This window comes from Phragmites australis, chromosome 7 (genome assembly GCF_958298935.1).
Source record: "Phragmites australis chromosome 7, lpPhrAust1.1, whole genome shotgun sequence".
Classification (NCBI taxonomy): Eukaryota; Viridiplantae; Streptophyta; class Magnoliopsida; order Poales; family Poaceae; genus Phragmites; species Phragmites australis.
Window position 1 is genome coordinate 15,016,778 of NC_084927.1, and position 14,155 is coordinate 15,030,932.

At 52.5% G+C, this 14,155-nt stretch overlaps 1 protein-coding gene across 1 annotated transcript; it reads right to left on the reverse strand.

Moving 5' to 3' along the window:
• Window positions 1-12,227: 12,227 nt before the first annotated feature.
• Window positions 12,228-12,744, reverse strand: LOC133925411 (basic blue protein-like). The gene is made up of 2 exons (XM_062371347.1): window positions 12,531-12,744; window positions 12,228-12,427 (listed from the first exon to the last, which is right to left on the reverse strand). The coding sequence occupies exons 1-2, from the start codon at window positions 12,721-12,723 to the stop codon at window positions 12,228-12,230; spliced, it is 393 nt and encodes a 130-aa protein (XP_062227331.1). The 5' UTR covers window positions 12,724-12,744.
• Window positions 12,745-14,155: the final 1,411 nt, after the last annotated feature.

Genomic DNA, 14,155 nt, shown 5'->3' on the forward strand with positions numbered 1-14,155 from the left:
TACGGATCACGAGGGTCACAGTTGCTGCTTGTAGGAGTATATAGCCAGCAATGAGAAGATGCGCAGACGGAGGCTAGCTGTTGGTGCAATTTTATAATGGTTATGGTACTTCGATACGGTTATTATTTGCCCATATAAAAGGTTGGTATTATTAATTCTCTGCCTCTCTATCTCTGGTCTTCAGTGAGTAGTATTACTTAAGGCATTTATTATTTCTTCCAAATTAGATTAGCAAAGACTGTTATTATTTGCCAATATAAAAGGTTGGTATTATTAATTCTCTGCCTCTCTATCTCTGGTCTTCAGTGAGTAGTATTACTTAAGGCATTTATTATTTCTTCCAAATTAGATTAGCAAAGACTGAGCATTCAAAATTTATTAGATTAGCAAAGATCCATTTATTATTTCAATTGTATGGGTTTAAAATTTTATTATCCCAAAGTAACATAATAATATTATTATAAATATTTGGCATTCCCAAAATAATTCAGTTTCAGCTTTTAATGAGTGTTAAAAGTTCAGATTTATATTTTAATGTTTTAGCATGGCACTATAAAAACATTAAAGACATTAAATGAATGAATAAAACTAGTGTAGCTGTAGGATCCCAGAAAACTAATATGACAATCAGATGGTGGTCCCGAGCACCTTCTCCCGGGACTTGACCTTTTCTCATCCTACCAGAGAGACCTCGTGGGATGGCGCCATGTGGCGGATGGCTGGCCTGGCCTCGGGATTCGGGGACCCCTGGTTCCTGATACACCGACAGTAGCCCCCGGGCCCATTGGCAGGCAATGGCCTAGAGACTGCGGATAGGCCCTTCGTCACGAACGAGGCCGAAACCGGCATGAACGCCACATGGCGAGCTTTCAGAAGGTGGTCCCTTCGGGCCGGGCCTTCGGTACGGCCCAACGGGGAGCTGAATGGACACGCGTCCACACAACACCCGAAGGGCATGACAACGGGACGGGCGGTGCGTGATGACAAAGCAGGCGGCACGCGCGGCAGCCGCGCAGATCGAGGAAAATACGCCTGGCAACCGCTGACACCGCACAACCTGTGGGAGACTCGCATGGCGGTTGCGTCGATCGAGGAAACCGTCCCGCCGAGGGTGCTGTGGCAGGAGTCGTTTGAATTTCCTGAGGTATAAAAGGAGGAGGGGAGCGAACCGCCCTCCTCTTTACGCCATCTCGTGATCCAGCCCTTGCTTTCTTCACGCTCTTGAGCCCTTAGAATCTCCCTAGGCGATCAGAGCACATCTCCTTCTCCACCGTCCAGACCATCTCCCTCCCCGATGAAATGCCAAGAGCTGGAGGAAGCCGCCGCGACAGGACTCCAGACGGTGTGCTGCCGGAGTCTCGCCTGTCGAATGAAGAGGCGGCGGGGAAGATCAGGAAGTTGTTGGTCCCCGAGGGCCAGCAGGGGGCCCTGGTGGTGACGCCGGCGAGCTTCCCGCCGGCGACGACCCGCCCGGGGCGCATCGTCCTGTTCACCTCTTTTGTGGCGGCCGGGCTGGTGCCGCCGTTTTCCACGTTCTTTCTTCAAATTCTTGACACCTACGGGATTCAGCTGGTGCACCTGAGCCCCAATTCGGTCGTCATCCTGGCGGTCTTCGCCCACTTCTGCGAGATGTTCGTGGGAGTGCCGCCATCGGTGACACTCTTCCGGCATTTCTTCGCGCTGCGATCTGCCGGGAAGAAGAGGGGTTTCTCCACCGCGGACGTCGCGGGGTGCTGTAGCTTCCGACTGCGGGATGGCCTGGGGGAGCGATACATCCCCCAGGTGCTGCGAAGCAAGTGGGAGGAATGGCGACGCGATTGGTTCTACATCGACGTCGACCCCCACAACCGTCTCACCCTGCCGAAGGTGGCGGCGGAGCCCCAGAAGGCGACTTGGGAGGTACCACCACCGACGGACGCGCGGCTGGAGCCAGTCTTGGAGCGCATCAGGTTCCTGCACGACGTCGGGCTCACCTCGGTGATGGTGGTGGCGGACTTCCTGCGCCACCGCCTGGCGCCCCTACAGGAGCGGGCCCGGCCTTGCTGGCTTTACACCGGCCCTGAGGACATCACCCAGACCCAGATCGGCGAGGACTGGGACCTGGGCACGACGGAGTTGAAGGGCATGCTCCGGGTGGTGACGGGGGTGGATGAGATGAGTCAGGCGGAGCTCCCGTGGAAAGAAATGGTGCTCTGTGCCAATCCTGAGCGGGTGATGATCCAGGCGAAGCTGCCGGAGTTCGACTACCAGCTGGGAGTCTCCCTTGACCAGGAGGGGACGAATCCCGAGGCCCACCGCGGCTCGGAGGCCAGCGATGAGACCTTCATATTCCGCCATGTTGGTTGATGCGCGGAACTGCAACTGCACGACGTACCGGAGTTCTTCACCCGTTGGGGAGGTGAGAACCACTCCGGCCCCCGCGCCTTTCAACGAGAGGGAACCATCGAAATGCATGATCCAGTACCCCAGCGCATCGTGCCCGGGTTATGCAGAAATCTCTTCTGGGACGACCTCAGGGACGGGTGTCCACTCTGCCACGAAATCAGAGAGTGCTAGGCTTTTGATCGCCTGGTGACTGACAAAGTGCAGGTCGAACTCAGCCAGCTCCACCGCCCACTTGACAACACGCCCAGTGCCTTCTCGGTTCCAGAGTATGGGTCCCAGTGGGTACGTGGTAACTACTGAGACCTTGTGCGCCTGGAAGTAGTGGCGCAGCTTCCGGGAAGCGACGAGCACGGCGTAGAGCAGCTTCTGAGCCTGGGGGTACCTTGTTTTGGCCTCCCGAAGAACTTCACTGATGAAGTACACCGGCCGCTGTACCCGGCGGGCCCGGACCGAGGCCTCACCCGAGGGGCTGTTGCAGCCCCCAGGCTTGGCGGCGCGGTCGGGGCTGACCGGGTGCTCGGGCTCTACTCCCTGGTCGGGAGGAGCCGAGTGCTCGGGCTCGACCCCCTGCTCGGGGGGAGCCAAGTGCTCGGGCTCGACCCCCTGCTCAGGGGGAGCCGTGAGGACGGGGGAGTGCCCGGGGGCGGCCGGGAGCTGGGACCCAGCACCTGGCCCCGCGCACTCGTCGCGCTCCACCACCAGCACCATGCTCACGACCTGAGGAGTGGCCAATACGTAGAGTAGCAGTGGCTCGCCTTCGGATGGAGCCACCAGCACGGGTGGTGAGGTGAGGTACTTCTTCAGATTGCGGAAGGCCTGCTCGGCCTCCGGTGTCCAATCAAAATGACCAGTCTTCTTCAGAAGCTTGAAGAGGGGAAGCCCCCACTCCCCAAGCTTGGAGATGAAGCGCCCGAGGGCCGTCATGCAGCCGGCGAGATGCTGAACCTCCTTGAGTCGAACCGGGGGTCGCATCTGCTCGATGGCCCGGATCTTCTCTGGATTGGCCTCGATCCCTCGGCTGGAAACCAAGAAACCGAGGAGCTTGCCCACAGGTACCCCGAAGACACACTTCTCGGGGTTGAGCTTCAGGCGGGTAGTGCGGAGACTATTAAAAGTCTCGGCAAGGTCTTCGAGCAGGGTGGCGCGGTCTTGAGATTTTACCATGAGATCATCGATGTAGGCCTCGACGTTGCGGCCAACCTGCGAATCAAGGGTGATGCGAATAGCGCGCTGGAAAGAAGACCCAGCATTGCGCAAACCAAAAGGCATTGACATATAACAATAAGTCCCCACCGGGGTGGTAAAAGCAGTTTTTTCTTCATCCTCTATGGCCATGCGAATCTGGTGATAACCAGAGTTTGCATCTTAAAAACACAAAAGATCACATCCCGCGGTTGCATCTACAATATGATCTATACGGGGCAAAGAAAAAGGATCTTTAGGGCAAGCCTTGTTTAGATCGGTGTAGTCCACGCACATGCGGAGCTTGCCGTTGGCCTTCGGGACGATAACTGGATTTGCCAGCCACTCGGGGTGGAGGACTTCTCGGATAAATCCAACGTCAAGGAGCTTGCTGACCTGCTCCCGGATGAATTCCTGGCGCTCAGGCGCCTGCCGTCGGACCTTCTGCTTCACTGGGCGTGCGTCCGGACGCACAGCCAAGTGGTGCTCGATCACCTCCCTAGGGATCCCAGATATGTCAGACGGTTGCCATGTAAACACGTCGGCGTTAGCCCAGAGGAAGGTGACGAGCGCGCTTTCCTATTTGCCGTCCAGGTCACCACCGATTCGGATGACCTGGGAGGCGTCTTCGCCCACCACGACCTCCTTTGTAGGAACGGAGGCGTCGGCGGCGAGTCGGGGTTTGGATGAAGAGGGTCCCAGGCCCCCTGGACAGCCTTCGACCTCGGCCTGAGCTAAGACCAAGGCCAGGTATGACTGCTCAGCGCAGGAGACGGGGCCTGCTGGACCCGGCATCTTGACCGTGGGATACGCATAATGCGCAGCCATCATGAACTTTGCGAGCGCCGGACGCCTGAGGATGGCGTTGTTGGGGAGGGGGAGCTCCACGACGTCGAAGAGGATGTTCTCCGTGCGGAAGTTGTCCTGACTCCCGAAGGTCACGGGTAGCTCGACCTACCCGAGGGGCAGGGAGTGCCCGGGTGTCACTCCGCAGAACGGAAGCGACGGCTTTAAGCGCCTGGAGGGCACCTGCAGCTTCTCGAAGGCCTCCTTGGAGAGGAGGTTGAGGCATGCACCCCCATCGATCAGCACTCTACCGACCCTTACATTGCAGATGGTGGGGGACACCACCAAGGGTAGTCACCCCACGCCTGCAGTACTGGCGAGGTGATCGGCTATACTGAACGTGATTGGAGCGTCCGACCATCTCAGGGGCCTTGTGGCCTCTTCGCTCGGGGCTGCCGAGCATACCTCGCGCCGCATGGTCTTGATGCCGCGCCGCGAGGAAGGTGTATAGGCGCCTCTGTCGATGAAGGCGACGGTATGCTCGGGCTCCTGAAAGTCGAGCTCTGCGTTGCCGGGGGCGGCCTCAACGTCGCCTCCCCCGCGGGTCTCGTCGCGCTCCCTCTGGCGCTGCTCGATGAGGCCCTTGACCGTACGGCACTCCGCGAGGTCATGCCATATGGTCTGGTGGATTGGGCACCATTTGCCTGGCTCGGGCCCCGCAGGAGCGGGGGCCCTTGCTGGAGCGGGAGCCCGGGCGGGGGCCGGAGCCCTTGCGGGAGCCGGAGCCCTAGGAGGGGCCCTGGCCGGGGCTCTCACAGACGCAGGCCGTCTGTCAGCGGCCGCTCGGTGTTCTTGCCGACGGTCGGGCTCTTGGACCGGCCTATGGGCGGGGTCCTGGGCCGGCTCGACGGGAGCAGCCTCGCGCCTTCTTCTCTTTTTCTTTTCCTGCCTGTCGGAGCGGGAAGAACTTGGTTGGTCGACGGCGGGGCGCTCGGGGCGCGGAGCGTGCCAAGCCCACGCCTCCGCCGCCTTGGCGCACTTGTCGGCCAGCGCGAAGAGTTCTGCAGTGGTCTCGATCTCGTGCGTGCCAAGCTTCTCAAGCATCCGCTCGTCGCGGACGCCTTGCCGGAAAGTGACGATAACAGCGTGGGGGGCTATCCGCGAGATAGTGTTGCGGACCTGGTTGAAGCGCTGAATAAAACACCGCAGCGTCTCCCCCTCCTGCTGCTTGACGGCGTGGAGGTCACACTCCAAGCCGGGGCGCGTGAACGTGCCCTGAAAATTATCCACGAACTGGTGGCAAAGATCATCCCAGGAGCTAATAGACCCTGGGGGTAAGTTCATGAGCCAAGAACGGGCAGAGCCCCTCAAGGCCACATGGAAGTAATTAGCCATCACCTTCTCACTGGTACCGGCCGCCTGGACGGCTGTAGTGTATATCTGGAGGAACTCAACAGGGTCGATGGACCCGTCGTACTTCTCCGGCAGCTCAGGGCGGAACTTGGAGGGCCATTTGACCCGACGGAGCTCGCTAGTGAAGGCACGGCAGCCGGTGCCGTACCCTGTGGCGCGGGTGGCGTTCCTTGGCGGTGAACGCCGGTGAGCCGGGGAATCCTAGAGATCATAGGCCGGCAAAGAGGAAGCCTGGTCCTCAGCCTCGGCCTCCTGCCGGGTCTCCCGCTGGCGCTCGAGAGTGACACGCGCATCTTCGAGGCCCCTCCGCTCGTTGAGACGTAAGCGGAGGTCCTGGGCTCCGGAGGTGGCCAGGGGGGCAGCGCTCCGCCTGGAGGCCCCCCGTCCTGTGCGAACGTTACCCGACGATGGGCCGGTTCTGGCGGCGCTATGCTGGGTGGTGGCGCGAGAACTCTCGGCCAGCACCTGGCGGCAAGCAGTGCCGACCAGGGCAGTGACTTCTTGGAGCCAGCGGCCCTCCAGGGTTTCCGCCGTCGCCTGGACAGGCAGATGCCTGAGGAGAGCGTGCGCCGCAAGTAGCGCGCTCCCGGGGCTAGCCTCGCCGAAGGCGAGCCTACGCCGGAGAGGCGCCCGACACTGTACAGATACGGACCTGGCGGCCAGAGTCTTGACCACCAGCTAGGGGTCGGATGGTGCACCGGCGGCAGCACGGCTGGGCCCAGGGCCCTGGTCCCCTTGGGAGGGGAACGCCGCGCATGCAGATCGCGGCTGCTGCTGGGACGCAGCAGCGGCAAGGGAATCCTGTGCGAGGGGCTGCATTTCCCCGTTGGAACTGGAGCCGGAACGCTGGAGGCGGTGACCACCGGCCATTTTTTCTGTGGAAGAAAACAAACAAACAGATTCAGGGATGCTTCCCCCCTACCTGGCGCGCCAGCTGTCGGAGGATTAACTCCAGTCGCAGAGATCCCGAGAGACCCCTTTTTAGAGATTCGGCCGAGGGGATGATCCTGAATAAGTTCGTCGGAGAAATAAGTGGGAATGAATGCAATGGCCGGTGGTGGGGGTGTTGACCTAGTGCAAGAAGAAGTAAATGCACCGGAATTTAGACAGGTTCGGGCCGCGCGGGGCGTAATACCCTACTCCTGTATGGATGCTATAACTGTCCTGAGGAAGTCCCTCAAGGATGTTGCTGGTTACAAGAATATTGATCTATCTAAAAGCTTGGGGCTCCTTGTTCTTCGGCTGGAACCGGGCTCAGCCTTCCTCACAGTGTTTCTCTTGCGCTGTGTCTTCGTGTCGGCTCTTGGTCTCTGCTTTGCTATTCTTTGTTTCTGTCGCCCCGTCCCTCTCTTTTTCTCCGTCTCTCCTGCTTCTGTGCCGCCGGCTGCTTTAAGTACTCGCCGGCCGCGACATGCCCCGAACGAAAGGAGGGGGCTCGAGTTCCGAGACGCCATAAATGGAAAGGGCGTCATCATTTCCTCTGGGCGAAGTGACCGGGGGTGGAAAATGCGTCGCACGCCCGGTCACCCGTCACCATAAATGCCCTGGCAACGGGCGCCGTGGAGAGGGCCCACCGGGCAGCTGCAGAGCAACCCGGCGTGCCCGCCCTGTCTTGTTCCCCTGCCACAGCAGCGCGGCAGATGGAACGCCTTGATCCTTACGACATTATCCCGAGACAAGCCGGATGGCACGGGACGGGACCCGTGCAATTAATAACCCCACGCCTCCCTGCTAAAACATGGTAGGGGTTGACGCTGAGCACGGCGGGAGCAGTTGGAGGCGTCAGGCCACGCACGCTCATTAAATGTGGCCTCGGGCCTTTGACTGGTTGACACCTCATCGGTAGGCCCCTCGGGGGTCTTTCTGGGTCGTCGGGGTACCGAGTGCTCGGGGGTACTGTTCACATCCCCGAGCACTCTCCCCCGAGCACTCTTGCACGGACCCTCGGGGAACCGAGTGCTCGGGGGCTTCTGCACACAGCCCCGAGCACTCTCTCCCGAGCACTCTTGTACGGATCATCGGGGAACCGAGTGCTCGGGGGCCGCCGCACGCAGCCCTGAGCACTCTCTCCCGGAACTTAGATCTTCTGATCGTCGGGGGACTAGGGTGCTCGGGGGTGACCATACACCTCCCCGAGCACTTTCTTCCCGGTACTTGGATTCTGTGGATCATCGGGGAACTGGGATACTAGGGGGCCACCGATCGTGGCCCCGAGCACCTTCTCCTGGGACTTGACCTTTTCTCATCCTACAGGAGAGACCTCGTGGGATGGCGCCATGTGGCGGATGGCTGGCCTGGCCTCGAGATTCGGAGACCCCTGGTTCTTGATACACCGACAGTCATTATACTAAATCACTTTGATATGCCCATTTCATTATGAAACAAAATTTACATCCCTCATGATCTCACTATAGACAACACTTTCAAATAGTTCCGTAATGTAAGATTCTCTCTACGATAGATCTTGTTATTTATTGTTGTGATAACACTGTGATTATCATAACATAATACTTAGGGAAGCAAGTAGGTACCCAATGGGTAGTTCTAGGTCACTATTTAGTTTATTTTTTCCTTGACTTAAATAAGTGGGAGTGAATATCTAGTTTATTTTTTTAGTTTTAGGTCGACCCAATGACCAAAAAATACAACACTTGCACCCCTAATAATACCCTTTTATTTAGTGTCATGGGAGCGGTCCTTTGGCCCCCATCTAGCCATGCGAAGCAAAGTAGTAAAGAAAAAAAAGGCTACCTTAGGAGACCATTGCCAACCCCTTGCCACTAGGGTTGAAAATGGGCGTGGGGAAATCCCATCCCGTCTCATCCTGTTTTCTATTTTTATCTTAGACCGTTTTCAAATTTTCTAGATTTCACAAAAATGGGACAAAACCGGTAAAGTTGATGCGAAAACGGGTTCAAAAATAGTTTTGTTGTTTTCCTGACATATTTTTAAAATCCTATTTTAAATCGGGATATTCCCATGGGAATCCTATTTTCATATGAGCCTAATGTGACATGCCAACGCGTCAACAACCCAGCCCACCCAACTAATCGGCCTCAACCTCAAACCTGGCCACCACCAGAATGATTGTACGGGGCCTAGCCACCCCTGCCTCACCCTCAAACCCTAACCATCAGGCGCTAGCTATCACTCCCTCGGCCTCGGCCTGCGTGATGTTGACCACATCTTCCTCGGCCTGCGCACCATCACCCTCGGCCCCACCTTGCGTGTCGGCCCTGACCTACATGTTGTCACCCTCTGCACCGCCTCCCATGCTCTCCTCTCCTCCCTGACCCCAACGAGGACGCACCTGCTCCTCTCCACCACCATTGCCGCCACCATGTCCGCCACCTCCGGCTTTGCAAATGAGTGCTCCATGTCTACTTCCACTTGCAAGGTTGTCGACTCCCACCTCCACATCTGGGCCTCACTCGAGGAGGTGAGCATACAACATACTTGCCCCCAATTCCGGTTTCCTGATGGGGTAATGCTGAATGATTCTTCAATGCATGGTGTGACTGGTGTTTCTGTGAGTTTGTCTGCTTGGGCAAAGGAGGGGTACCTCGACTTCCCTAGCCAGGAGGCGATGCTTCGGGCCGACGCTAACTTCCTTCTCGTGATCAGTTAGAGAAATTTAGAATTGAGCATCTCGGTTCATGGCTTGCGGTTGGCTGGAGCCCTGTTATTTGTTTCTACAAGTAGCTGTAGGTGGAGGATATCATAGCCTCTGACAATTGGGAGGCCGAATTGTGTGTGTAGGATCGAGATTGGCGACTAGAGGGGGGGTGAATAGGCGTCTTAACAAATTTCTTTCAAAATCGATGGTCTTCTCCTATGTTTAAACCCAACACGCCTCAAAGACCACATGCGAAAGCAAGAGAGAAAAGAACAAATTGTATGACTTCAAAAACCAACGGTCCTCTTCGATGAATGAGAACTCTAGGTTCCATTTAAGGCCATATCAAGAATCATAGTACAAGAAAGCAATCAACTTGAAGAAAAACTCCTAATCACAAGAGGACTAGCCACCGAAAGAAGGGATTCTTCAAGTTGATGGATCCAGAGGGTTGGGATGGTTCAGGACAAACTCATATGAGAAGACTAACACTCAACAACAAGAAGAACACCTCTTACAAGACCCAAAAGGAGTAGTTCTCAAGGAAAACGAAAATCAACAAGAAAACATCAAAAACTTGCACCAAAACACGAGAGCCAAAAGCAGGAGACTAGAAGGAGATGAACTCAAACATATGCAAAAACCAATCTCTTCATTAAGCTCAAAGGAACGCCCTCTTTTGGAAGATTACAAAGTATTTTTTTCACAAAAGCTCTCACCTAAACATAGGCTAAGCACTCCTCTATCCCTAGGGGGCTTGCTTAACTCTTAAGAAATCCTATCCCTAAACTGTCAATCACTTACAATGCACTCACACCTACCACCGAGGGTAGTTTCATCCTAATTTTTCTTCGTCCATCAGATGGCCATGGACATTGCACTCACACCTACAGAAAATTATGCATGTCCCTACAGTTGCTACTCCCCCTCATACAATACCATATGGATGGCAAACTCCAAACTATCTCCTCAGAAAAGCAAATCTGGAAGCATCGAGAGGCTTGATTAAGATATCGGCAAGCTAGTTTTGGGTATCTATGTATTTCATCTCAATGTCTCTATTCTCATTGTGGTCTCTCAAAAAGTGGAATCTCACATCTATGTATTTGGTTCTGGAATGTTGGACTAGGTTATTGGCTAGGCTTATGACACTGGTGTTGTCATATAGAAATAGCACACTCTTGAAGTTTAACCCTAAGTCTCTCAAAGTAGCCACCATCTACAAAATCTAAGAACAACAGTTAGCAACACCAACATATTCAGCTTCAGCAGTTGACTGCGCAACACTAGACTGTTTGTAAGAAGACCAACGCACAAGATAAGTACACAAGAAATGATAAGTACGGGAGGTACTCTTCCTGTCAATTCTACAACTAGCAAAATCCGTATCCAGAAAACCTCGAAGAGAAAGCAAAGAGGATGCAAAGAACCAAAGACCATACTCAAGGGTGTGCTTGAGGTTCCTGAGTATGCGCTTCACTGCTTAGTGGTGAGATGTTCTTGGTGAAGCTTGGAAATAGGCACATAAGCAGACGATAAAGTGGATGTCAGGTCTTGTCGTCGTCAGGTATAGGAGGTAGCCAATCATGCTCCTGTACTCCCGCTGGTCTGCCTCCTCGCCATCTTTATCCTGATCAACCATGATCGAGATAGCCATCGGTGTCGCTAGGGGCTTTGCATCGCTCATGTCAAACTTCTTCAGTAGATCATTTGTGTACTTCGTCTGGTGAACGAATGTAGTTTACTTGCATTGCTTGATTTGCAGCCAAAGGAAGAAGTTGAGCTTGCCCATCATCGATATTTCAAATTCCCTGCTCATAGTATCTATAAACTTGGCCACAAGTGTATAAGAAAAGCTACCAAAAATAATATCGTCCACGTATATCTGAACAAGTAGAAAATCATTGTCATACCTAAAGGTAAATAAAGTTTTATCCACTGACCCCATCACATACTCATGCTATAGCAAGAAAGACTTAAGCCTATTATACCAAACTCTAAGTGCCTGCTTAAGCCCATACAAAATTTTCTGAAGCTTGTATACTCTCTGTGGGTATTTGGGGTACTTGAAACCTAGGGGTTGCTTAACATAGACCTCTTTCTCCATAAAACTATTTAGGAAAGCACTCTTAACATCCATTTGGTGCAACTTAAAACCTTGGGATGCCGCAAATACTAGAAGAATCCTAATAGCTTCTAGTCTAGCTACTGGAGCAAAGGTCTCTCCAAAGTCTATCTCCTCTATTTGAGTGAAACCTTGAGCTATAAGTCTATCCTTGTTTCTAACTACAGACCTATCCTCCCCCTGTTTGATTTGGAAAATCCATTTGGTTCCTATGATGTGAACATATGGGGGTGGCTCTACAAGGACCAAACTTGATTCTCTCAAAATTTTCTAATTCTTCATGCATAGCATTAACCCAATCTGAATAAGAAAGAGCATGTCTAATATTATGGGGCTCAAAAGATGCAACAAATGCAGAATTAGTGAAATGAGCATGTTTAGTAAATTTGGATCAAGTTACCCTCTCACCAAGGTTGTCGATCATCAGCAAACGGGATGTTTCTACTTTATGTGTTGTGGAGCAAATGAGAAGAATCCTTTGCGTACGAAAAATTCACCAGGAAAATATTCCTTTCTTACTGCTCGATCAGGCAGATCAAGCCGACCTTGTGCCAACACAATTTAGTTATGATATATAAGCTGTGGCGGAGTTTGAATCAAAACCAAGAGGGGCCCATTGCAAAAATCATTTGTCTAGAGAGCAAATTTATTTCTTCATTTGTATCTACTAAATGACATCATGAAGCATTTCGGAGAGGGGTGAATGAATCTGAATATGATCTATCTCGCGGTGACGGCGATCTTCATGCCCTTCTCGCAGTCGCCCGTGAATCCGGAGATGAAGAACCACACTCCACGGGCGAGCGTGATGCGGTCGTTGCCGGTGCTCCACACCGTGGCGTTGCCGGGAGCCTCGCACAAGGCGTACTGCAAGCTGCTCACCTGCATCACGTTGTGCTCGCCCGGCTTGTAGCTAAACACTGCAACCAGGCATGCGTAAAAGCTGAGTTAATTAGTTGAGTCACGATAGCATTGAGCATCGTCCGTCAGTAAGTAAAAAATTCAGGAAAGGAAAAGACTTACGGAGAACATCGCCTGCCATGAAGGGCTTGTAGTTGGGCCATCCTAGGACGCCAAAGCTCCAGCCGGCGTGGTCACCGACAGGCCACAGCCTCGACTCCGCAGCCACCATGCCACCGCCACCGCCTTGTGTGAACACCATCACACATAGGAACACCGCCAGTATCTTCCTGCAAGTGCTGCTTCCCAGTGCCATTTGTACGGGCCCGCAGGAGTATCTCAGTTGCTTTTGTAGGAGTGCAACCAAAAACGAGAAGATGAGCGGAGGTAGTCTGGCTTCTGGTGCCTAGGAGGTAGTTTGACTTACGTTCTAAAAAAACAGGTTGGAGGAAAGACGTCCCCCTCCCCCCCTTCCAACATGTTCTTAAGGAGTGGAGACTTGAACCAAATTGTGAGCAACCACAATCTCACGAATAAATTAATGATTTACTACTGAAAAGATTGACCTTTAATTATGATATCACTCATATCAATGAAATATAGGACTATCTGAGTCAATGACTGTGATCCAGAGTGACAACTTTCAGTATTTATTTATGGTTAATTATGGCAATTTTGATTGGCTGCTATATAGAAATCAGAAGGTTTGGTACCATTAATTCTCCACCTCCCTCATTGGTCTCCAAGGTGCAGTATTTAATACATTTATTTTCTTCCAGAAAAGGATGGATTGAGCAGGAATACACTTATTATTTAATATATGCCATTAACTCGGACAATCTTCTCAGTTTTGTGCTTCGTCCCATTTTCTCCATCTGTGTATCTTAGGGCATGTTTGATAGTAGAATCAATTCCTTTCTCCAAATTTGTCCACGTCATGTAACAACTCATAGTCTAACACATACAACAATCTATCTCTAACACAGTCTCCCATCAACTTTTTTTTACAATATCTTCCTAACGTGGGCCCACCACACCTTCCCCTTCCCCTTCCTACCATCTCTTTCCTCGCTCCACAATAGCAGAACTCCCTTCGTTCCCATTGACCATTGGCAACCTCCTCCCACTGCTATAGAATAAAAATTCACTGTCAGATTCAAAACCTTTATTATTATTAATTTCAGAACCAACAGTAATAGTCTCGACTATCACTATCGTTTCAGTACCGATAGTGAAGGTGATTATCACTACTGGCTTAAGGCTTCTTTGGATATGTATATTTTGGCTTAAAAAAACGAAAAAGTTTGGACCAACCAGGCACCCAGCCCTCTCCCCTCGTGCCATCGCATGTCACAAGTCACGAAATACATACGCATGTAATTCGTGACACTCAAACTCAGGACCTCTCAGCTCACGCAATACATCCTTATCTCACTACATAAGTGCTAGTGATCACAATATTATATACTTTCATTTTGATACTTGCTTTATAAAATTTTGTTATAATTATTTGGACATTTAAATAATCTTAATTAAAAAGTTTTCAACTACAAAGTTTCAGATCTCGTCGAGAGCTACAATATTTATATAAAGTTTGTCCTCATCCGACTTCGTATGAAAAAGTTATAAATTTTTTAAAGTAAGTTATCATAAATTATCACTACCGATTCCTAACACGAACCAGCAGTGATACCCATCACCATCGGCTCATAAGGAACCGACAGTGATGAGCCGGTATATAAAACCTA